Source organism: Cervus canadensis, chromosome 13, assembly GCF_019320065.1.
Source record: "Cervus canadensis isolate Bull #8, Minnesota chromosome 13, ASM1932006v1, whole genome shotgun sequence".
NCBI classification, from domain to species: domain Eukaryota; kingdom Metazoa; phylum Chordata; class Mammalia; order Artiodactyla; family Cervidae; genus Cervus; species Cervus canadensis.
In genome coordinates, this window is record NC_057398.1 from 14004993 (window position 1) to 14030115 (window position 25123).

Below are 25123 nucleotides of genomic sequence, written 5' to 3' on the forward strand. Positions count from 1 at the left end.
CAAAAACAAGAGCCCAGTGGCAAATGTCAGTCTTTTTCTCCTCTAGAAACATATAAGAACCATACTAATAGATATTTTAGGTCCTCGTTTCCACCCACAATTGAACTGGAAACAAAAGTCTCCTTGCTTCAATATTTTAGAGTAAAAGTTGTAAAGCTTCTATTGCAGATGAAGAGCCCCCACATTTTTTTGCTCCCATAATTGTACATGAAATAGTTAATGATAAAGAGTAGTAGGAAGTGATGACTGATGACGAAGAGCTCCTAGAAATATCCTCTAATTAAGCTCAGGGATCAGATACAAACAAGGCGAGGCGTAGATGGCTTAAGCGCCCTCGCCCAATCAGGATAAGCTAACACGACGTTAACCTGGAAGCCTTTGCCAAACTCTTAAACATGTTTACCTCACAAAATCCCCTCACCTTCAATCTAGGAAACTTTCCAGTGTGCCCTTGAGAGTCACATGAAGTTGCTGTCAAGCGTCTCCCTTCCCCTTAACAGGTTCGCCTTCTGGGGGCAAGACGGGGCGGTGGAAATTAAGGTTGCTATCTGTTCTCAAGGTTATTCTCTTTCTCCAAGAGGGCAAGTCCAGCAAAGAACTGACTCAGTGTCTCTGAGAGGAGAGCTGTACTCAGACAAAAAAAGATCTCGGGGACGAAAAGCAGATGTAAACAGCTTTTCACAGCAACGCTGATACAATACTATGTCTTCTCTGACCTCTCCAACGGTTTTCTCAAAAGTGACTGAATCCTCTCGCCCCTCTTTGTCAGCGAGCCTCTGTTGTTCCTCACAATCACCACGCTCTCTACCCGCACACCACCACCGACAAAGGTGACGGCAGACTCTTTAGGTCCATTGCGGCCAGCTCCGGTCTAGGGCGGTTGCCTACAGGGACATTTGACGCCGAAAAAACCTAATCTCCTACGTCTGATCTGTCAAGTATTGTGCCTCCGGGGACAGCAGAACAGGTGAGGACGGCTGGAGGGAGCCAGTTCCCGTACAGTCCGAAAGGGCGAAAAGAGGGTGCGTGCGTGAGGGAACGGAGGGCCGACGGCGCGATAAGGGAGGCGGCGCGGCCGCAGCACCCCCCTCTCTCAGGGATCACCTTGCGCTGACCTAGTTGAGCTGCGCAGGACGGAACCGCACAGGGCTGGGGAGAAGGGCGGGGCGGCGCGGGCGGAGCCAGCGGTGGGCGGGGCCGCGAGGGCGATATTGCTGCGCTCGCCGGTCATTTGCCGGCTCTCCAGCCGGAAGCGTCGGGGAGGCGTTGGCGGCTGCGGAGACCGAGGCTAGGGCGGCGCACGTGGTGACGTGCGAGGGGGTGCGGCGCGCGCGGGCCGCCGCGGCGGCAGTGTCTCCGGGACGCGCGTGGAGGGCGGTCGCTCGGGGCCGCTGTGCAGTTTTGCCGCTTGCGGTTCGAGCGCGGCTGTGCCAGCGAGCCAGCGAGCAAGCAAGCGGGTCTCGGCGAATTCCCGGTGCGCTCCCGCCTCATAGACTCGGCGGGGCTGTGCGCTCGTCCCCTCCTCGCTCGGTCGCTCCCCGCTTCGCGGCCTCGAGGCGCTTTCGGTTGGGCCGATTCCCGCCCGCTTCCTCCTGCTCCCCGTTGAAGCTCCAGAGATGAGTTTTTTCATCTCTTCAGAGATGAACCAGGTAATCTGTGCTGGTCCCACTGACGAGGCGGGGGAGGAAGGGCAGCGTGCAGCCAGACTCCGAGCTGGCGGATGGAGCGGGCGGCTGGGGTTTTAGGGTGGGAGGCGGGGAGCGGTTCGGGGCCCCAGGCGGGCTGGACTCGGCAAGACGCCGCAGCCGCTGCTCTCTGTGGACGAGGAGCCGGCGCCGCGCGGACCCCGCGCTCCCGGCGCTGCCGTGGTTGCCCGGTCGCGTCAGCGGCCAAAGGCGGGTGACGGGCCGCCTCGGAGAGCGCTGCGGCCGAGGAAGCAGGGCTAGAGGGACGAGAAGTTTTGGGTTGAGGAGGTCCTCAGGGGGCCTGGGTCAAGACCTTCCGGAAGAAGGGCGCGGGAATCTCCGTTTGTGTTGTCAGGAACCCCGCCTAGTGTGTGTGGGGGTGTCTGCCCGGGGTCTGGGTTCTCTCCCGTGCGCCCTCGCAGGACCCGGCGACTGTGGGCGGGGAGCCGGCCCAGGGCCCCGTCTGTGCTCCCGGGTCTGGGGTAGGGTGGCACCGCGCTCCCGATCGCCGTGGGCCGCGGGGTCCTTTGTTCCCGCTCCACGTTGCCCGCTTTTCTTGCCAAGCGCGGGGAGAAGGGGGCGGGAGGAGGGAGGGAGCTGCTGCCCTGACGTGTCGGCGCTGAATGACTGCGGGCCGGGCCAATCCCGGGCGGGGGTGTGCAGAAGCTGGGCGCCTTGCCTCTCGGCCTTCGGAGTGTGCTCCGGCCCGGCCGCGCGGGGATGAAGGCCTGGGACTGCAGGGATCTCCAGACAGTCACTCTGGGGCCCTCGCCGCTTTGTTTCCCATCCCCGCCGCACCGCCCCCCCCCGCCCCCCCAAAAAAAATCAGCTCAGAGAGGTTTGTTCTTTTTCCGTCGTTCTGCGCGTTTTGCGTAGCGACTCTGGTTGTAAGCTCATGATGGTAAGAAGGTATCAGGCAGTAGGATCAGATTGAGGGTTAGCCCTAGGGAAACTTGAACCACAAATACTTGAGAAATTTTACTTTTCCCCCAATACAAAGTAGATCTATTGTTTGAGGCCGCTGCCGTTTCAAAAACTAGTAAGTAGAAATCGGAGGCCTATTAAAGGATTTATTTTGTTACCCAGTATCTGTTGTCAGTGATGGAGGGCTGGAACATCCTGGCATCAAGCTGTTCTTTGAGGACTACGTGTGTGGTGACCTTCTGTCCACTAGTAAATAACAACTCTGTGAGCGTGGTACTACTCTAAACAGTTTAAGGGTAGCAGGGACTAAACTGAGACAATATTTTCTTTCAATTATTCTAGCACTGGTGGTTAAGGAAAAGAAAATATTGATGAATAGCTTTAGGCATAATCATGCTGAAACTTCTGAAAGGTGCGGAAGGAGCAGTCGTTATTTGTGTATCAGAAGGTGAGGCGTACACTATTTAGAATAGGGTTGAGAATACCATAATTCAATACCAGCTGGCAGGCTACTTGTCAGATGTCTGTAATTTGTAGTGAGAGAGAAAACTGAACTAGCATCACTGACCTAAAAGAGACCCAGAATGATTTTCCTAATATTTGAAATCTGTCATTAATACATATTAATTTCTTAATTTATCTTAACTTGTAGTTCTGTTTTTCCACCTCTTGCCCTCAAAACAGCGTTCCAGGCTTTGGTTTTAAATTAGTGTCTTTTTGCTACTTACTTTGGAGTGGGGTTTTGTTTTTCTTGCTTGAAGAATGTTTTAGGTGGCAGTTGAATATGTTTTGCAAATAAGTGTTTTGGTTTTGTATTGTAAAATGTTTTTCTGTTGGGGAACTGTCTTAATCGTTGACGTTAGACGAAGTACCCCTAAAAACCACTTCATTGACTTTTCAATGTTATGGTTGTATACTCAAATCTACAAGAAGGTTGGGAATCCCCATCCCTTGTGCTTGGGAGTGTAAATGGAAAAATTAACGAATAAGGGAGTGATTGCTGTTTTCTGTCAGAACCACAGAAAATACATTCTTATATTCACTGGTGAACTTTAATTTGTTGTTGCTCTTGAGTCGCTAAGTCTTGTCTGACTCCGACCCCACGGACTGCAGCACGCCAGGCTTCCCTATCCTTCAGTATCTCCTGGAGTTTGCTCAGACTCATGTCCGTTGAGTCAGTGACACTATCGAACCATCTCATCCTCTGCCACCTTCAAGTAGAAATTTTAATTACCACCTTGTAAATGATTTCGAAACCTACACCTCACTATCCTTAACACTTTTGACAGCAACCTGGATGCCCAACAGGTACATCAGCCATATAAATATCCCAAAGCAAATTTCCTCTTTTCCTTCCCAACTTTAAGCATGCAGTAAACTAAAAATAACTATTTTGCTTTTTGAGTTCTAATTTTGATATTGATTTTTATAATGATGCCAGATATCTTCTATAAAATATCATTGTTGCCTTAGTTAGGATAAGCAAGGATATAATAATTTCCCATGTTTTACCCATTCCTCTAGACCACCTCCACGTTTCTGCTAGTGTCTTGTGCCTCTGTGCTAAAAATTCTGCTCTGTTTAAATCATCTTAATGTTGATCTCTTACTTCCTCTCCTACTATTTACCATATACATCCTGCAAACCGCAGTCTGTTGAAACAAATTGTTGCAGTTTCTGGAATATGTGTGCTTTAGTACCTTTTCCCCCTTTTGTGTGAACTGTTTTCACTGCTTAGTTTGTCTGTCTTTCTGATTGGTCTGTGGAGTGTGCGAGGCTGGGGAATGGAGTTAACTTTGTTGTGTTATGAGCATCGCATTCCAAATTGTGTTTGCCATCTGTTTGGAGCTATAAGTGTGTGTGGGATGTAAGAACTGCAGAACAATGAGGTTAATGGCATGGAGTGGGTGAGTGAGTTTGGTGAGTTTTGGTGTATATAGATGGATCATTTCAGATATTGGGAATCTATAACTTCTAGTTTTAAAAAGATTTGTAGATTTTCTTTGTATTCGAAAGTCTGTTCATTAAAAATGGAGTTACTTGCTATTTTCTAAGTTGGCTACCCTCAAAAGATTGCCTTGAAGCTTAAATAATGCTTGTAATTTGCCTTGAGGTTTTTTTAGGATGCTTTAAAAGTTTGATGATAACATTTTATCTTACTCTTATTGAAAGCCCAAGAATTTTGAGGGAGATCTATGGCTTTTTTTTTTTTTTTAAACATCTCTTTGATAAGACTTACTGAATTGTATTTGGGTTAAGCTAATCTTTGGGGGAGCTGTGGTAACAGGTGAACTCCTGGGTTTTACTAAAGCAGTTTATTTATTTATGAGTTGTCTGTCTCTCTTTCCTTGCACTGACCAAATTAAGAAACTGAAGTGTATTTACCAGAATATATTGTACTTGACTTCAGTTTTCATTTTAAAAGTGGATTTGTCAAATGTATTTTTTAAATATCAAATAAAATTCTAAATTTTATACTTTGCTACAAGCCTGGGATGTTGGGACTTTTGCCTTGGCTTTTCAAATATATAAAAGATTCTCCCCACATATTTATTCCATCGAGTTTCATAGACCAGACGAAGATCTATTAATTTTTGGAAAGGCTTAAAACTTAATTTGCCCATGCTGACTTCAGTGAGAATGAATGTGAACTTTGAAAGACATGGTTTTGCGGGTAGAAGTTGATGTGACCTCCTCCAGTTTGGGGGTGGGTGAGAGAAGGGGCACACAGTAAGTGAGGGCAAAGTAAGTTTGTTGCATTAATTTAAATGTCAAGTGAACTTGAGTTAGCTTTTGAAATCAAGTAGGGTTGTACTAATCAGCAGACATCAAAGAGATGAAGTTCATATTAAGACCTTGCTTTACTAGAAAATCACCTAGTACTACCCTGGTGGTTCAGATGGTAAAGAACCCGCATGCAATGTGGGAGACCTGGGTTTGATCCCTGGGTTGGAAAGATCTCCCGGAGGAGGGAATAGCAACCTACTCCAGTATTCTTGCCTGGAAAACCCTCTGGACAGAAGAACCTGGCGGGCTACAGTCCATGGGGTTGCAAAGAGTCGGACACAACTGAGCGACTAAATACACAGTAATGTAGTAGCACTCTGTTGCAAAACTAATAACATTGTACAAATGTGTATGGCAAGAGTTGCTCCAGATTTTCTCCAGTGAAGTGAAAGTTGCTCAGTCGTGTCCGACTCTTTGCGACCCTAGAGACTTGGCCATGGAACTCTCTAGGCCAGAATACTGGAGTGGGTAGCCTTTCCTTTCTCCAGGGGATCTTCCCAACCCAGGAATTGAACCGGATCTCCTGCGTTGCAGGCGGATTCTTTACCAACTGAGCTATTTTCTCCCAAAGGACTAAAGTGATTTTTAACCATCTGGGTTTTTGTTGTTGTTTTCCAAGATAAATTTTAGGTAGAACTTTGACATTATCAAATATACCCTCAGAGATCCTGCGAGTGTGATTCCACAGCACTGTGATAAAGTAGTAGTCATCTGAATTTTTTGGTTTCTCAGTGCATATAAAAGTTATGTGTACATGATACTTGAGTCTGTTAAGTGTCCAAAGCATTATCTTTAAAAACAACTTATATACCTTAATTTAAAAATACGTCATTGCTGAAAAATGCTGACCATCATCTGACAATGCAGGGTTGCCACAGACCTTCAATTTGGGGGCAGGGTGGGGGGAAGCAGTGTTTGTCAAGTACAGTACTTTGGTGGTTTAAGTCACTCAGTTGTGTCTGACTCTTTGCAACCCCATGCACTGTAGCCCACCAGGCTTTTCTGTCCATGGGATTCTCCAGGCAAGAATACTGAAGTGGGTTGCCATGCCTGCCTCCAGAAGATCTTCCCAACCCAGGAATCGAACCCCGGTCTCCTGCATTATAGGCAGATTCTTCACCATCTGAGCTACAAGGGAAGCCCAAAATACAGTACAGTGAAGTGCAGTAAAGCAAGATATGTTTGTGTATAGATGCCATTTTTTAAAATTCTTGATTAAATCAAGGCTAGTTTACAAAGAAATACTGAATAAAACCGGTCAAGGCTTAAAATATTTAAAATCTCCATTTGTGTTTTGTTTCTCAGAGGGCATACACTTAAATCATTTCTAACATAACTTGCATAGAAAGGTTCCTCCCTTTCACCCTTGCGTAGATTTTCCTAACGGGCTAGGTCTTGGCTGAAAATATTTAAGGTTTCTTTTAGATAGTGTGTTCTCTGTACACAGAATTAAGAAGAGCTGAATTAACTAATCTAGATGCAAGTGAACAGCAGAGGAAATCAGTATTACACCATGGTATGAAATAGTTTCATTGCAGGTATAAGCATTGACAACAGTCCCAACTGGAGTCCGAATACTCAGGTTTCTTTGAGATAAAACCTAAGCTATGGAGAAACCAGTGGAGGCATACAGGATTCAGGTTGTGCAGCTGTTGAACTTAATATGGTAATTTGTTGAAATAGAACTGGATTAGTCTTTAAGTGGGTTCTGGGGTAAGAGACCATTCATGTTAACATAATCGTTAGAGTTGTGGGCTTGATTGATGTATCCAAGTAATTTTAAGATTTCCATTTTTAAAAGTATGCACATCTTTCAAATAATTTCTTATTTAGTTCTGATTTGTAGAATTAGACACTGGTTTAATAACAGTTCAGGTAATTAAAAAATAAGAACCAGCTGACTTTGACACTTTAGTTAATGATGTGAAAATAAGGGGGAAAGAGAAGGTAGGAGGACTGAATGTGATTTCCTTGAAGATTTGATTTGAACTATAACTTTCTGTTGGTAGTTTATTACTATATATGAGGAAAAAATGATCATATAAAGCACAGACATTAATATTTTCCTTTTTGTTTATTTAGTTTGTTTCAACAAATTACTTATCTTTATATTCAGGTTTCTAGGCTACTTGTTTTGGGGTGGGGGCGGTGGGAAGGATACAAAGATAAACAAGACATAGGCTCTGCTTTCAAGGGACCTTGAATCATGGAAGATAAGCAGGTACACAACCCAGAATAGACCAGCTGGAAGATCACACAAACACACTTTCAGAGAGGGTGCAGTATGTGGAGGATGAAGAGAAACTACATTCTCAGCTGGAGGGATTTGGTGGGGACTCTATGAAGGTAAGATGTCATCTGCAGAGGCTGTGTTAAGGGGTTCCAAGAAAACAAAACTTGAACAAAGGTACAGAGATGAGGAAGTATGCAGATCATATTTGGGAAACAGTGTATCTGGTTTGACTGTAACATTGTATACATATTTGGAAATACTGAAGGTTGCTGCTGGCTGGTAAAAGCAGACAGATCACATGTTTGTGTATTAATTAGAATCTCACAGTAACGAATATTAGAATAAACCAATATTTACATTTGTTCTCGTATATCTCACTTAAATGATAAGTTACTAGCGCCTGCCTTCTGGGGAGAGGTTTTTTTTTTTTCAATCATCTGAGTGGTTGCAAGTTAAATGAAAATATTTATGTATAGTTACATTTGTATTATTTTCTGTATTGTGCCATTTACCTTGAAATGTCTTTAAGATCAGGACTTAGCATGATCTACCTAGATCAATGACATTCTTTGGTCATTCTGAATATCCAAAAATTTTCATTATTACAGATTATGATGCATGATTATCACAGAAGAAATTCGTGTCTATAGCTTTAAAGGACTTGATTACATCATTTTCAAGCCTGATAGTTTTGGAATCACCATTAGAGCTTAAGACTCCTCTGCCTTCACTTCAACCACCTGTCTTCATACCTCGCCGAAGTGCTGAGTTTCCTTTGTCCTTGGATTATTTAAAGCGTCCCAGAAATACAGTTCTCACCAGTGTAGCAGGTAAGTGAATATTCAGTGGTCAGTGCACACATTCTTTTTCCCTAAAGACTGTGCCAAGTACACCAGCATCCTTTCATGATTTTTTTAAAAGGTGGAGAAGTCAATATTATTTGTAGAAAAAAATTTTTTTCCTGTTGTTTTCTTTTCTGTAAACTGTTTTGAATTTAAATAAATCACTTACTTCAAACCAAAACCTTCTTTTACCACTTTTCAATGATGTATTTTGTGTAGCCGTTAGTCCGTTTGTTCACAGGAAAAAGTGAAATGGAAAATTTTTTAAAGAACATACATTTCTAACATGTATTGTTATGGGACAAGCAGTTTAGAATAATTGAAGCTTGCAAAGGGAACAGAATTTTTTGAACTATTCTTACTGGCGTGTAGTCAGTTTACAGTGTTGTGTTAGTCTCAGGTGCACAGCAACGTGAGTCGGTTATACATAGGCATGTATTTTCTTTTTTAGATTCTTTTCTCCTATGGGTTATCATAGAATATTGAGTAGAGCAAAAGGAACACAATTAAGTTAGTCTTACATCAGTTTTTCTCGTTTGTGAGTAGAGGAGTGACTATAGCCCCAATCCAAAGAATCTGTATGTAGTGACCACCTCACATCCTTCCAGACTCTTCAGTTGGCTGTTGTGTGGATTTGGGGAGGGCTGGGTTTCCATTTTCTTCCCCTTCAGTGTGTGTACTGATAGAAACCTGGCCAAAATTTCTAGGATATCATACCACTACTGTACAAATTCCTAAAAAGACTTAGGACCAAAGTATAGGGGTACAAAGGCTTGGACATTCAGTGCCAGTGTTGTTTTAGCAATGTTCTTGTGTGATAAAATTTTTATGTATTGTTGATAAGATGGAGATTGAAAATTAAAGATACTGTATTACTTTTCAAAATGTTATAAAAATCACCATTTATAAGTAAAAATAACTTGGCTTTATTTCTGCCCTTTAGCCAAATTTAAAAGGAAAAATGATTCCCAATGGATATTTGATGTTTGAAGATGAAAATTTCATTGAATCTTCTGTTGCCAAACTGAATGCCCTGAGGAAGAGTGGGCAGTTCTGTGATGTTCGGCTTCAGGTATTCAGAACGTGACTGGGAGCTTGCACATCTGATCTTTCATACTGAGAACCGTGTGTCCTGGACTGGCTTATTTTCTTTCTCATAAGAGGCATTTAATGAAATAAATTTAAGAGACAATGATTTACCTAGAAACATAAAATGGAGGATACGATGTAGTGATTAGCTCGAGAAATGCGTAGTCCACAGTGCTTCTAATTGTGATGCCTGATGTTGCAGGTCTGTGGCCATGAGATGCTAGCACACAGAGCAGTCCTGGCCTGCTGCAGCCCCTATTTATTTGAAATCTTTAATAGTGACAGTGATCCTCACCGAGTTTCTCATGTTAAGTTTGATGATCTCAATCCGGAAGCTGTTGAAGTCTTGTTGAATTATGCCTACACTGCTCAGTAAGTTCTCTGAAGTACATCATATAACTAGGAAATGAAATTCCAAGTCCCTCTAAATTTATTTAAGAATCTGTGTTTTAAGGCCATGGTATGGTACATGATACAGAACCTTTTTTTCCCAATAGGTTGAAAGCTGATAAGGAATTAGTCAAAGATGTTTATTCTGCAGCAAAAAAGCTGAAAATGGACCGTGTAAAGCAGGTAGAGTAATAGAAGTAATATACAAGGAGTAATGTTACTAGGGGGTCTTCCTTTATATAATTAATTTGTATAATTTGTCATAAGATATCTGTTGGTCTCACGAACTTGAAAATGTCCCCTTTTCCTCCCTAGAGATGTGAGTAAGTATATAATTTTAACTGTTTAGCTATAGTAACGGTCACACTTCCTCTTACATAATTCAAGCTACAGTCTTGCTCTTTCAATAGCCTTCTCTGGTGGGGTATCCATGTCAGTCTCTGATAACGTGAATTAAAACAGTCTTGATTGTTCTCAGTTAATCATATAACTCATACCCTTAATTCTTGATTCTTCTACATTTCTGTTCTTCGTTAGAAGTTTTCTTTCTAGAATTTAATGCCATCAAGAAGTGACATTAATAATTTATAGAAGAAAAAAAGCTTTTAATCCTGTAATGTAGGGGGGTCAGTAAACTGCAAGCCTTAGGCCAGCTGCCTGGTTTCATAAAGTTTTATTGTACCGTTGCTCTCATGTGCAGGTGGTCTATGGCTACTTTCTACCTGCAGTGACAGAGTTGAGCAGTTGTGAGAAAGTATGGCCCACAAGCCTAAGCTGCTTACCATTTGGCCCCTTAGGAAGAAGTTTTCCTGTTCCCCTCATGTCACTCTGCTTAAAAACCCTTCTGTGCTTATAGCACGTGTCCTTCAGGTTAGCATTCCAGGCTCTCCTTAATTTAATTGCTATTCCTCCAAAATATTTCCTGATTTTCTTATCTTTAGTTCTTGCCAAACTAAATTGTTGCAGCATCTTGCCTAGTACCTATCTGCATTCAACATCATCTCCCCTCTAGAGGCCAGTTCAGATAATTGCCTTTATGAAGCCTTGTCTGTCATTCTAGTGGGAGATACTTATCTGAACATTTCATGTACATTTTCATAGCATTTCAATTTGTTGCATTTTAAACAACTTATGTATTTGTATGTTCTTCTTTGATGTTATTATTTGTATGCATGTATCCCTGGTAGCTCAGACGGTAGAAAATACGCCTGCAATGTGGGAGACCTGGGTTCGATCCCTGGGTTGGGAAGATCTCTTGGAGAAGGGAACAGCTACCCACTCCAGTTTTCTGGTCTGAAGAATTCCATGGACAGAGAATCCTGGCAGGCTACAGTTCATGGGGTTGCTAAGAGTCAGACATGACTGACTGACTTTCACTTCACCTCATTCTTCCTACAGTTTAACTTGTTCTATTAAGGCAGTGAATTTTTTTGATTAATTTTTATATTGTCGCATAGTACTTACATGGAATATTAAATATTTGTTAAATAAAGTGTGTGTAAATGTTGACACTTGTGTATTTTTCCCCAAAGGTTTGTGGTGATTATTTACTATCTAGAATGGATGTTACCAGCTGCATCTCTTACCGAAATTTTGCGAGTTGTATGGGAGACTCACGTTTGTTGAATAAGGTTGATGCTTACATTCAGGAACATTTGTTACAAATTTCAGAAGAGGAAGAGTTTCTTAAACTTCCACGGCTAAAGGTAAAATCTATAAAGATTAAAGATGTAAAGGTAAATCTATAAAGAGATATATACTATTTAGTTCCAAGAACATAATCTTTGTTCATGTTTCAAGCAAGTGAGTAATGATTATCAAAATGACGGTCCATTGAAGTAACGTTATTTTTATCAGTGTAATGGTTTCCTCCCTACTAGTTTGTTTACTTTTCTTTTTTGGCTACTGGTTTCCTTATAAATTAGAATAAATGTATGGAGCATGTACATGTATGAAGCATGTAGAATAAATGTAATTGGGCATCTATGACAGCTTTGTTATGCAATAGAGAATTAAGAGGCTCAACACTGATCCATGTGTCTTTGTTTTTTCCCCCACTCTAGCTGGAGGTAATGCTTGAAGATAATGTTTGCTTGCCCAGTAATGGCAAACTGTACACAAAGGTAATCAACTGGGTGCAGCGTAGCATCTGGGAGAATGGAGACAGTCTGGAAGAGCTGATGGAAGAGGTTAGTTTTAAAGTAAATGGGACTCAACAGTTATTAAAAATGATTTTGCTATAACATGAAGGATTCCCTTTCACTTTTATTTTATAACAATGACCCTAAAGAATTTAAATTTTGCTATAGGTACCCCTAAGCTGAGAAACAGGGGGGGTGTCCAGGTGAGCTGAATGAACTGTTCAGTTTGGTCTTCTGCTTTTCTTTTTTTGTTTCTTTGCTTATTATGTGCTGTTAACTTTCTTTAAAGTAGCATGTAATTTGCTTTAGACATGGGAGGTGGTACTGAAATTTTCTGTAGATTCTGAATTTTTCTTCACAGGTTTTTGCTTTAAAATTGACAAGTAGGTAAAAGCTTCTAATGGTTGTTCCTCCCCATTGATTTATCTCCCCATAGGTTTATTAACAAAACTAGGATACCCAAGACTGAAGAAACAAGAAGAATCCTCAAGTGTATTGACACGTAAAGAAGCAGCAGTCCTGCCCCAGTTCTCCTAAGAAAAATCCGCTGTGGGCAGAGAACGATGATGATTTAATGGTGTTTACTCCTTTACAGGATTCTTATCTTTAAAGCTTTGTGTCTTTCAATGGTGTTGTTCATACAGAGTCACTCGCTTAACTTGGGCTACTTTTTAAAAAATACACAAGGAAAAATCGACGGAGAAATGATGGAATTAAACATGCAGGTGAAACAATGGAGTTGACCTTGAGTTTATCCCTCCACTTAAGCCTTTCAGATACACGAAAGGCTTATTACCAAACCGGTTAGGCCTTTAGAAACCCAGTTATCATTATACTCTAAAAAGGCGAAGAGGTGATCTTTAAATTCTATCTGGTTTCCCACTTGAAAATCAGATGCATTAGCCATGTGTTTGCATCTGTTAAGGGAGGTAGCTGTGCAGGTTGTTTGAACTTTTGCATTTGTTTTTTTTTTATCTCTTTTTTTTTTGACATTGCCTGCAGGACAGAAATATGTTTATACATATTAGACCACTTGTCTTCGAAGGTGTAAACCATATTCAGTATATTATTGTAAATATGTACATTCTTTAAGAGTATATATATATATATTGTACTGGTCCCTTTTTTTTTCTTAATGCTGTATCATGGAAGCTATGAAAAAAATGGAAGATTTCTTTCAAGCCAACCATCTTTCAAGCCAGCCAAGCCAAGGACTCTTCAGCCAGTATTAGAAGATTCTGTATCTTTTTTTTTTTTTTAATTTTTACCACCATGACATGTTTTCTTTACTTTGGGGATCCTGCCAGAGTAAGATGTCAAGAATTCAAGAAGCACACTGGAGGTTACCGTGAGGCGTTGGTGTGATCTGCATACTAGTGGAGTAGCCATGGAGACAGTAGCCACATGGGTGTTCTGTTGCTGTTTTGCAGGTTCAAACCTTGTACTACTCAGCTGATCACAAGCTGCTTGATGGGAACCTACTAGATGGACAGGCTGAGGTGTTTGGCAGTGATGATGACCACATTCAGTTTGTGCAGGTACACAATGCACATCTGAGGTAACCTCAGGTTAAAGTTTGATTAGAGCATTTTATAGTATACTGAAATTTTCCTTTAATAAAGGAAAGTGAAAGAACTTCATTGTTATAACTGGACAGAAACATTTGTGGGAGAAAAACCAGCCTATCTTTCTTAGCATTACCACTACTTTTGCCACATAAAAAGAAATTAACACAGCAAACTAGGAAACCCCATTTAAATTTTTTTTTTTTGTCTCAATCAAATAGGATTTGCAAATAGTAAGAAAAGGGGCCAATAAGATGAAGCAACATAGAAATTCTTTGGTTTTTTGGTTGGACTATAAAGGATAGTTGTCAGAGGAATGATTGTTAAACCTAAGTTTTATAAATCCAGGTATAAACTTTTTTCGTTTATGGGTAAATAACATAGAGAAAAGTGTACAGATCATAAGTGTCACGTGGTGAATGCCTTGGCTTAAAAACTTCTTCTTGGGTGAAGAAGAGATTTCAAGCATTCTGTAAGCCTTCCTCTTGCCCCCCTCCCAGTCACTGCCCTACACTGCCCCAAGGGCAGCCATCATCTGAACTTCTGACACAGTACCTTAGTTTGCCCATGTTTGAAGCTTATGTAAATGGCTATACAGTATGTATGGTTTTTGTTTGGCCTTTAGCTCAGCATTGTATTTGTGAGGGATGAACTGTAAAGTAGACTGAGTTGACCCAAATTAAAGGATGTCTCCCTTTAGTAATTAAAAGGTAAATGGTAAACTCAGAAAACAACCTATATGGTGATATTATTAGGTGTTCTGTGTCAGTATTGGCTGAACATTTTTATTTTCACAGAAGTTTTTGGGTGTAAATTTGTGCATTCTGAACATTGAGGCTATCTTTCCCCTTGTCTCCAAACATTGTAGGTTAACGTTGTTGTTTTTTTTTAAGTACTCTTTCATCAGGCAGTGGTTGAGTGCTTACTAAGTAGAAGGCCATGATGTTACATAAGAGGGCCTCCAAATGTGTAAGAGACAGTTTTCTGCTTCCAGGAGCTTACAGGAGGAGGTAAAATAGAACAGACTTACAAGCGTTACCGACCAAAGACATTCAGGGAGGGTGGAACCAAGAGAGGAAAAACCAGGGAAATTTCACAGTGGAGGCAATATTTGAGCAGTCTGAGGATATAGGAGAGTGTGCATGGCAGATAGAAGTGTGTCAGGTAGCAGCGGATACCTGGACAAGGAGAGTCTCTTGGAGTTGCAGGTCTCACAACTGGAAAAGTAGGTAAATATAGTCTGATTGGGGCTTCATACTTTATTCTACAAGTAGTGGGGGGCTTTCAAAGAATTTTAGGCAAGGGAGTAGAGTGATCTAAACAAACATTTCACAACTTTAATAATAGTGAAAAACTGGGCAACAGTCCAGCAGCAGGGGGACTGGTCAAATTATGGTTGTTTCCATACTGCCAAGACCTATAAGTTCATTAGTCATATTTTAGACCAACATTTGTGGAGAGAACTGTTAGGTGGCATACTCTGGGTTGTGGAATTCCAGCTGGTTTGGGGAGGGGGGGTTGTTTTTTACTTACTAAAAGCATCAAATCCTATTATGACGAGGTACAGAGGATAGAGGAAAGCTTGTGAGACCACTCTATAGACTATTAGAAGCAGTAGTAGTAGTTCAGGTTAAAAAAAAATGATGAGGGCTTGATTTGAGGAGAAGGGAAAAGGGTAGACGAGATGTTTCTAGTTGCAAAGGTCCTTAGTGACTATTTGGGAAAATCAAGGAAAAGAAAGAATTTGAGGGTGAGCAGGCTCCTGACAAGTGTGACTTATTCAAAGGAAGTGCCATGAATAGAGAGAATGAGGTCAGAAGGAAGAGGAGACACTAGGCTTCAGAAATAGGAAGTGAGGTCGAGAAGCAGCCATTAGCCTCAGAGTGTTGTTCAAGCTAGCTAACATAGGAGAAAAAAGTCAGAAGGACTGAATTGTTGACTTTGTTAAATCATACTCAGAGGGGATGTAAAAAGGTCAGGGGTTTCTCATCTACACTGGTTTTAGGAAGCCACTCTGTAACCTTTAGTGGTTGTAATTTCCCAAAAGTTACTGAGGTTAGGAAACCCTTATAGCTTGAGAAGTGATGGTGGCTGAAAAAGCCGCCAGGGACCACCCCTTGGGGAGGGGAGTTCAGAGGCAAAGTGTAGGCCAGAGGATGTGTTGAATGGGAAGAGTTGATATGGGAAAGTTTGAAGATAAAGGAGAGGAAAGAATTAGGTTTCAAAATGTTCTGGAAGAAATATAAAAGAGTTGATCAGCATTTCTGTATAAGGCTTGTAGTTACATAACACTAAGTAGTCATCCTTGTTACCATGCTTTTTCCTTTCACGTTGATTTTTCTCTCAAAGCCGTACATTAGAACAGTTTTCTTAACTGCAGTAAAAGCCATCATCAGCTTGTGTTACTTTGGCTTCCTTTTCCCCACAGATTGGGATAGGGTTTTATGTCCCTTGTAATTGCTATTAGCAGAGAATACAAACAGACTATCATAGTATAAAAGAGTGGCTTTATACTCAGAATTCCTAATTTTTATTTTTATTGTTTTATTGCCTTAGGCATTGTATATCTTCTCTGATTTTCAGTATTTTTGTCTATCAGATGGATAAGTGTATTGCCCTTCCTGAATTAAAAGAGATGATGTGAATAAAGTACCCAATAATACCTAGGTATATAATGTGTAAATGGAATTTGATAAAAACCATTACCATGATACATTCTCTGTCTTCTCTCAAAATAGCCTCTTATACTGCAACCACATTTGCTGAATTGCCCACACCAAACTTGATAGTTTTTTCCCAGCTTCAAGTAGCTACCAGAATCTTTTTCTCTATTGTCACATGTCCTTCTTCCACTCTAAAGAGAAATTTCCTTTAGAGATCCTACCTACCCTTGTGGCTCTGGCCCTGGGGACCAAAATAGATGAGCAAACTTGGCGAGGTATTGAAGGTGGTACCTGTTCATTCAGCAGGCACTTCCTGCCAGGGTAGTCTTGACTCTTCTGATGCCTTGTGATCATATTCCTTACGAGTATTTAGGGCTCAAGAAATTGAAAGAAAACTGTCAAAGGGAACTTGTACACGAGGGCACAGTGTAATCATAGTCATTTGGAAATTTGCAGCTTTGCCCATTTCTCCCTTTTATGTTCCTGTGTGTTCCTTTGTGAATGTTTGGTTCTGTTACTGTTACTGCTGTATTAATTTCTGAGTACATTTTTTATTTTTCTGTTTTGATGTAGTTTTACTTGTCTGGGCTTCCCAGGTAGCTCAGATGGTAAAGAATCCGCCTGTGATGTGAGAGACCTGGGTTCAAACCCTGGGTCCGAAGATCCCCTGGAGAAGGGAATGGCAACCCACTCCAGTATTCTTGCCTGGAGAATTCCGTGGACAGAGAAGCCTGACAGTCCATGGGGTCACAAAGAGTCGGATACAACTGAACGACTCACACTTTTACTTGTCTAGAAAACCACTCTATAATACCTTTAGGGCAATCCTAAAGAAATGTAGTTGTAAATGTTTCTTGTAGTTGCCACTTTTTTCCTATAAAATCACTTTCAGAGATTGGATGGATATGTCTGCTCACTTTTTGCTAACATTGTATGAAGGATGATACCAGTACATATGATTTAGTTAAGTTTGGCAGTTTCGTGGAGATAGTGAGTAAAATGTATTCTCTCAGTTAATTCTTGCTGTTTTAGATTTATAACTTATTTCAGGAGATTCTAGACTATGTGAGCTTATGTGGATTATGAGGGAGGAGGTTCCTTTTGTTCTTCCCTTGAGTATTTTGCTACTTGATCTGCAGTGTTTTTTAATTGTTGAACTTGAGCTTTTTCTTGACCAGGGTAGGTATAGTTGTTTCCTTATTAAGTGGAGGTGGAAGAATGCCAGTGACGCGTGTCAGTCAGAAAGTGTTGGTTTGTGTTCAGTCTAGGTGTGCTGTAAATGTCATGCGTAAGTGAAGGGTACTAAGTGTTTTCTCAGTGTTGTGGAATAGCTCAGGAGCAAAGGTACACCAGGTATGGTCTTTGGCTAGGTTTCTGTAGCTGCCTTTTGATTTTGCAGAAAAAGCCACCACGTGAGAATGGCCATAAGCAGATAAGTAGCAGTTCCATTGGATGTCTGTCTTCTCCAAATGCTACAATACAAAGCCCTAAGCATGAGTGGAAAATCGTTGCTTCGGAGAAGACTTCAAGTAAGTGTATTACACTTGTCAGATTGCCTTTGGTTTATTTCTTTTTAAGAAGGAGTTTTAAGTTAGAACCATATTATCCTTTTAAGTTGATTGAGGAAAAAACTCAGAAGCAACTAAATTTGGAAAAGAGTAACAGGTCATCCCTGTGTGGAGTCTGGAGTCCAATGCTGGATCACCACAGCAACCGAAAGTAGTAAAAATTGCATCTTTAAAAACACAGAACTCTTGTGCTTACAGATAACACTTACTTGTGCCTGGCTGTGCTGGACGGTATTTTCTGTGTCATTTTCCTTCATGGGCGAAACAGCCCACAGAGCTCACCAACAAGTACTCCAAAACTCATTAAAAGTTTAAGTTTTGAGATGCACCCAGATGAGCTCATAGAGAAGCCCATGTCTCCTATGCAGTATGCACGATCTGGTCTGGGGACAGCAGAGATGAATGGCAAACTCATAGCTGCAGGTAAGAACAGAAGGATGAGTGACTTAGCCAAAAGCTTTAACTGGCTAAATCTCTTAAGCAAATGTTTACGCTTGCTTGTGACGTGCAGATTTCAGAAGACAGGCTTTAATATGCCTTCTTCTGTGGCATTCCACTTTACCACATTCTAAGATGACAGAAACAGAGTCAGTACTGTTGTAGTGCCTCGTCTTCAAGTTAATGTCTGTCTCTAATTCCTTAAAAATTATAAAGTAAGTAATTGTCTCCTAATTTTCAAGCCAAGACAAAGCAGTTTACTTAGACTAATTTTGTCATTCAGCTATAACAAGCACTTAGTTAAAATGGGGCCTTATTAAGTTTGTGGATGAAAAATTCTTTTTCTTATTTCGTACAGATTACTTAAAACATTCTAGACCAGAAACCCTGGGCCAGTGTAATATTTTAAACATAACTGTTTGTGGTTCTTATACCAGGTGGCTATAACCGAGAGGAATGTCTTCGAACAGTTGAATGCTATGATCCACACACAGATCATTGGTCCTTTCTTGCTCCCATGAGGACACCAAGAGCACGATTTCAAATGGCCGTACTCATGGTAAGTATATTATTTTGCAGGAAGAAGCAGCCCACATTTAGCATTTTCTGCTAACTTCACACAGTGGCAGAAATGCTAATGTCTTGCTTTTGGCTTAGGGCCAGCTCTATGTGGTAGGTGGATCAAATGGTCACTCAGATGACCTGAGTTGTGGAGAGATGTACGATCCAAATATAGATGACTGGACTCCTGTTCCAGAATTGAGAACTAACCGTTGTAATGCAGGTAATACTTTTCTGCTGAGATAATCAAATACTTAAACCGTACTTAAGTATGATGATTAAGTTATCAATTTTTAACCTTATTTTATACTCACCTAGGAGTGTGTGCTCTGAACGGGAAATTATACATCGTTGGTGGATCAGATCCATATGGTCAAAAAGGACTGAAAAATTGTGATGTATTTGATCCTATAACAAAGTCATGGACGAGCTGTGCACCTCTTAACATTCGTAAGTTGATTTTCTTCTTAAGTATTTTTTTTAGGACCTCTGAGTCAGCGGTATGTGCAGTGCACACTTATAGTTTTGGGAGATACAGTAATAATTTTGGTTTGACTTGATCTTATAGGTAGACACCAGTCTGCAGTCTGTGAGCTTGGTGGTTATTTGTACATAATTGGAGGCGCAGAGTCTTGGAATTGTCTGAACACAGTAGAGCGTTACAACCCTGAAAACAACACCTGGACTTTAATTGCATCCATGAACGTGGCTAGGCGAGGAGCTGGAGTGGCTGTTCTTGACGGTGAGTGTTGGGATTTGGAGAGTTGAGGAATGGGTAGTGGCAAGAGTTTGTTTTAAAATTCCAAGAGAATGTCAGTAATAACTATATACTGTTGTAGTCAAGAGTTTAGAAGCAGCCATCTTTTCTGACGCAGTGAGGGTTGGTTTGTCTTTTAGAAGTTTCTAATAATCAGAGACTCTGTACTGGGTATATAGCATAAATATATTCACCTTCTTCCATAAATCATACTCCTGATGGATCATCTTGGAGTTGAGTTTGTTTCTTTAGAGCAAGAGTTTGTAAAACAAAGGAGATACAAGTCATCTAGTTTACTCCATGTCTAATTGAAAGCAAAACAAGTCTTTCCAGATCATTTTATATAGACAGCTTTCTTTTCACATCCATTTTATTGATTTACATAATATTTATTTTGGAACAAAGCTTGTGGCTCTACTGGTAAGAGCCTAAGTGTGTAGGCACACCAGTAAGTAGCCCACTGGCCTGCAGCCTTGGGCCTACTGGGAGCCTTGTCATTCTTTCATAAGTACATGGACGCAGGTAGGCTAAGTGACAATCAGATGAGAAAATGATGATTTTGAGAATCCCTAATAAAGTTTTTTCCCCTAAGCTACAGGGAATATTTAATGCTAACATTTTATTTGAAAGTAATTTAACAATTAACTGCCTTTGTATATTTGAAAATAATTATATTCATTGTCTGTTTCCAAGAAGAAATTTCTATACCAAAACCATTTTATGTAGTTGGAAAGGTCTAGAAAATGTTCAGTTATTGAAACCTCCTTTCCTATAATCTTCATTCTTGTGCACTCTAAGCAAGTTGTCCACCTTCTTGGTTCCTCATTTCTTCATCTGTGAAATGACAGTAATAGAAACAACCACATAGAACTGTTGTGAGAATTGCACTTCCTTTAAATTGCCTGACTTACATGTGCAAATGGGTTTTTATCAATTTTACTCCATTGTATTCCCAGCTTCTAGGGAATGCTTGCCACATTTAGTTAGAAATGAACGGACTTTTCTATTGAGAACCACTAATTTTAGCAAAAGACAGATTTAAGGGTTTCTTTCTTAGCCTCTCCAGATTAACCTTGTGTCTTCTCTCTTAGGAAAACTGTTTGTAGGTGGTGGCTTTGATGGTTCTCATGCCATCAGTTGTGTGGAGATGTATGATCCAACTAGAAATGAATGGAAGATGATGGGAAACATGACTTCACCACGGAGCAATGCTGGGATTACAACTGTAGGGAACACAATTTATGCAGTGGGAGGATTCGATGGCAATGAATTTCTGAATACGGTGGAAGTCTATAACCTTGAGTCAAATGAGTGGAGCCCCTATACCAAGATTTTCCAGTTTTAACAAATTGAAGACCCTTTCAAACTAACAGGCTTAGTGATGTAATTGTGTTTAGTAGAGGTACACTTTGTGAATAAGGAGGGTGGGTGGGTAAGTAAAGATGTTGCTAACAGCAACACAAAGCTTTTGCATATTGCATATTATTAAACATGCTGTACATACTTTTTGTGTTTATTGGGAAAGGAATGCAAAGATGAAGGTCTGTTTTGTGTATTTTTAGGACTACTTTGGTTACTTTTTGGAAGTTGATATTGTAAAAGAATAAACCAAGAATTGATTGGGCACGTCATTTCAAGAAGTCCCCTCTCCTCCACATTTGTTTTGCCAGTTTGCACATTAAATGACTCTTTCTCCTCAAATGTGTATTATGGGGCAAGAGGGGTAGGGTAAGATACAGGCAGTTGGGTTGTTTTTAAAAGGCCCTTTTTCAGTAACTGGAACACTCTACAACAAAGAGACTTATTTAACTAGATGACAATGACTATTTTTGTTTTTATTAAAAGGAAGCTTACATGCCTACCAAGGTTTAATCTTTTATGATTGCCTTTTTATAACTTTTTGTATTCTCAGCAGAGTACTTTCTTTACCTGTTGAAGTTAACATTTTGCAGGTTCAAATTACTGAAGCAGAGTGGCAATCTTAAAAGTATGTAGTGAGGTGTTTTATACTCCCAGAATACAAACTTCAGAACTTTTGCCTTAGCTACAGGTTTTTTTTTTCGAGAATGCAATACCAATGTTTATTTGAATGGAGTTGCTGAACAGTAACATGGCTGTGATTTTTATTTGATACACTGTTTTTAAATACTTTGACTTCTTGGGGGTATATTTTATATAGCAAAATACTCATATATAACAGTAAAGAACAGTGAAGTATTTTATCTTCTAAATAATTCCTATTTTTTATCATTAACAAAACAATCCTAAAATAGCAGTCCTTGATTGTGGAAAAAAAATTACCTTAAACTGTATTGGGTTTATGAATGCAGCCTTATCAGAACTATGTTTTTGTTCAGTTTTTCTATTCATATGGATAAATAACTGGTGAAGTGGTGACTTGGTATTGTGTAATGCTACACATATAACTTATGGTGCCAAAATTAGAACATCCTAATGCTTGCTGTTGATGCAAACATATTAAAGGTACTTTGCAGGAAATCCTTGCACCATGGGATTACTATCCAAAAGTTGTTTGTGTTCTTTTTCATTACTAAAAGTTTTGGGGGGAGGATTTTTTTTTTTATTTTTTTCCCCAGTAACAATGAGCTTAAGATATTTGTGGGAAAATACTTACCTGATATCTTACATCTGAAATAAGGACTGTTATTTGGGGGTTTTTTTGGTTTGTGTTTTGCTTCTCTCTGAGAAAGCAAAGAGGCACATGGGAATCTCATGAGGCAACTGGGACATGACTTATCCAGTGTCTAAGTTGGGTTAAGAAGAAAATTAGGTTTTTTCCCTCAAGTGTTCTGGTGCTTTGACACCATATTTCACTCATCTGTTCCACAAAGAATCACCAAGAAAGGAATTCAGTTTGCCTGGTGGCTCTGTAGTTCCTGACAATCACTACTTTCATTCTGGACCAAAACTAGGTGGGCAGATTTGAATCTAATATGACTTTTTACAATGGTTCTGTGTATGGTTTATTTCTTTAGCACAAGGAAATAAAATTTTACTGGAGGGGTCACTATGAAATCCTTGAAATCACTTCTCAATTCCTAGGTAACATGCTTAATGCAAATAATATGTGGGAATACTTTGGTCAAAGTTTTATCATATTACCATTGATGCCATTGGTAGCTAAAATTATGTTAAATATATTTTGAATATAGGAAGTTTCCATAAAGAAAAAAAAGTACTCATTGACCAATTTTTCCTGTTTATCTGCACTTAAAAGGTAATTTTTTTTTTTTTAAGGGAAGGAGAAAATGGCATAGCTTCAGCATAAATTAAAGAATTTGTTTTTGTTTTTTACCAGTGTGGGTTTTGGAGTAGTTTAGAAATGATATTGATCAATAACCACTCTTAAAATCAATTGTAATAATGCATGAAACATACCCAATTCCTAAAACAATAGGAAAAACTATAAAATACCTGTTTGAAATAACAAAACAATTGATTATACTCAAGTATGAATTTTCTTTTATTGTGATTTTCAAGGATAGGGCTTTGATATTTGGCCTCTAAGTATAGAGTCTTACATATTTTACCATTTACAACATGTAGAATTCCTTACATAATCATATTTTAGGGAAGAGAATTTGGGAATATGATTAGTACTAGAATCCTTGCTAGTGAGGGACAGGGAGGCCTGGCATGCTGCAGTCCATGGGGTCACAAAGAGACACGACTAGTGACTGAATGACAAGTATACCCTATAATCTATAAAAACCCTATAAAATTTAAGGGGTTAGGCAAAGGAGAAAGTCTCTATAGGATATTATTGCATCTCCACAGTTGCTGTTAGAGAAGACTGTGAGTCACAGAAAACAGTCTTCATAATATTTTTTGTGTCTTCCTTTGTTTCAAAAAAAGATTTTGAAGAGTCTCTCACTGGGTGAGACTTATATATAGGGTAAATCAGCTGGGTGAAAAGAAAAACAAGGAAATATCACTATATCAATCTCATATACTTAGTAAGGCCAAGCTACAAATTTGGGCCTGTTAGCAGGAGACCCACCGAATAAATCATCTGCAGGTTAAATAACTGTGAAGTACCAGTTTTCTTCATAAAAGACCAGAAGTTTCTCAAGAGTCTTAAAGACAAATAATAATGATAACTGAACAGTAAGTAGAGTATATACAGAGAGGGATGTGCTCAAGTGCATGTCATGGCTGCTTTTACTAGCACAATAGCTAACAAAATGTTTAGGCTCCTCTGTTAGAAGCTCAGTTCTCTACTGGGGGTTTGGATAAGAGTGAGAAGCAAAGTTCAGTTATTAAGCTGGGTATGTCTAGGGTTGATATCTTATAGGAATACAAGAATCTAAAAAAGGCATATGTTTGAATAGATGGCAAAAGATTTGCTCAGAGAGAATAATAGGACTAATATAATTTTAGCTTGGAAAAAGATACACACAGAATACCAAATTTTAATGAATCAGAAATTTAAGAGATGAAACATCCTGCAAAAGGTTTGGAAAAAGACACTGATAAACAGAATCTAATAATAACATGAAAATGTGCTTACTATCATTGATCATTAGGAAAATGTAAAAAGCAAAATGGAAAAGTTTTGGAAAGTTTGACAGTTTCTTATAAAATTAAATATTCTATGAGACAGTAGCCTTATTCCTAAGTATTTATCCAAGTGAAATGAAAACATGTTCTTAGAGAAACCTGTATATGAATATAATAGTTTTATTCATGATCACCAAAATCTGGAAACTCAAATATCCTACCAGTTGGTGAATGGATAGAAGGGTACATCCATACAATGAAATACTAAGAAATAAAAACAAGATAAAACACGAACGGATCCTCAGAAGCCTCATGCTAAGTGAAAAGCCTCCATTTACAGAGTATTCTGGAAAAGAACTACATGGACAGGAGACATCAGTAGCTTCATGAGGTGGGGATGGGAGTTGGCTACAGAAAGGCACCAGGGAATTTTAAGGAGCGGTTGAAACTTGTAACAGGTGAACACTGCTGACTGTGTGATGGTGTCTGACAAAACTAAAAATTGTACACTTGGAAAGGTGCTATCTTTCTAGCTTAACCAAACCTTTAAAGGAAAAGGCTTTTTTAAAAAAGGCTAGGACATGTCAGTATTTTACCTGACTAGAAATCTCATCAGGGAACCATTCATTCTCTGTGGCCATGCAAGGGTTATGTACCAAATTAACAACCATTAGTCTGTGATCGAGTTGCACAGGCTAGGAGACTCAATTTGGATCATAGTTACCACCTTGGTGGTACCTGAGATCTGAATGTCTTACCACCTTCCTTTCTTGGTTCACAGCTATAGATACTGCTCACGCTCATGCAGCTGCTTGTTTTCCCTGGAGTGGGGTTTTTTGTTTTTTTGGCAAAATAGCCTAAAACTGGATGGAGAATGGGTTGTCCAATCTGATCCAATCTGAATCAGAAAAGGAGTACGGGTGTCAGCATCCCTCAGTGGAAGATGCATTTCATTATTC

At 39.9% G+C, this 25123-nt stretch overlaps 1 protein-coding gene across 1 annotated transcript; it reads left to right on the plus strand.

Annotated features, from left to right (window-relative positions):
* Positions 1-1508: 1508 nt before the first annotated feature.
* LOC122451959 (influenza virus NS1A binding protein) lies at positions 1509-22158 on the plus strand. The gene is made up of 15 exons (XM_043485155.1): positions 1509-1649; positions 8238-8459; positions 9415-9543; positions 9763-9932; positions 10058-10133; positions 11483-11656; positions 12014-12139; positions 13522-13629; positions 17719-17848; positions 18086-18310; positions 18763-18884; positions 18983-19109; positions 19205-19336; positions 19455-19628; positions 20735-22158. The coding sequence occupies exons 3-15, from the start codon at positions 9433-9435 to the stop codon at positions 20986-20988; spliced, it is 1929 nt and encodes a 642-aa protein (XP_043341090.1). The 5' UTR covers positions 1509-1649; positions 8238-8459; positions 9415-9432; the 3' UTR covers positions 20989-22158.
* The last annotated feature ends 2965 nt before the right edge of the window (positions 22159-25123 follow it).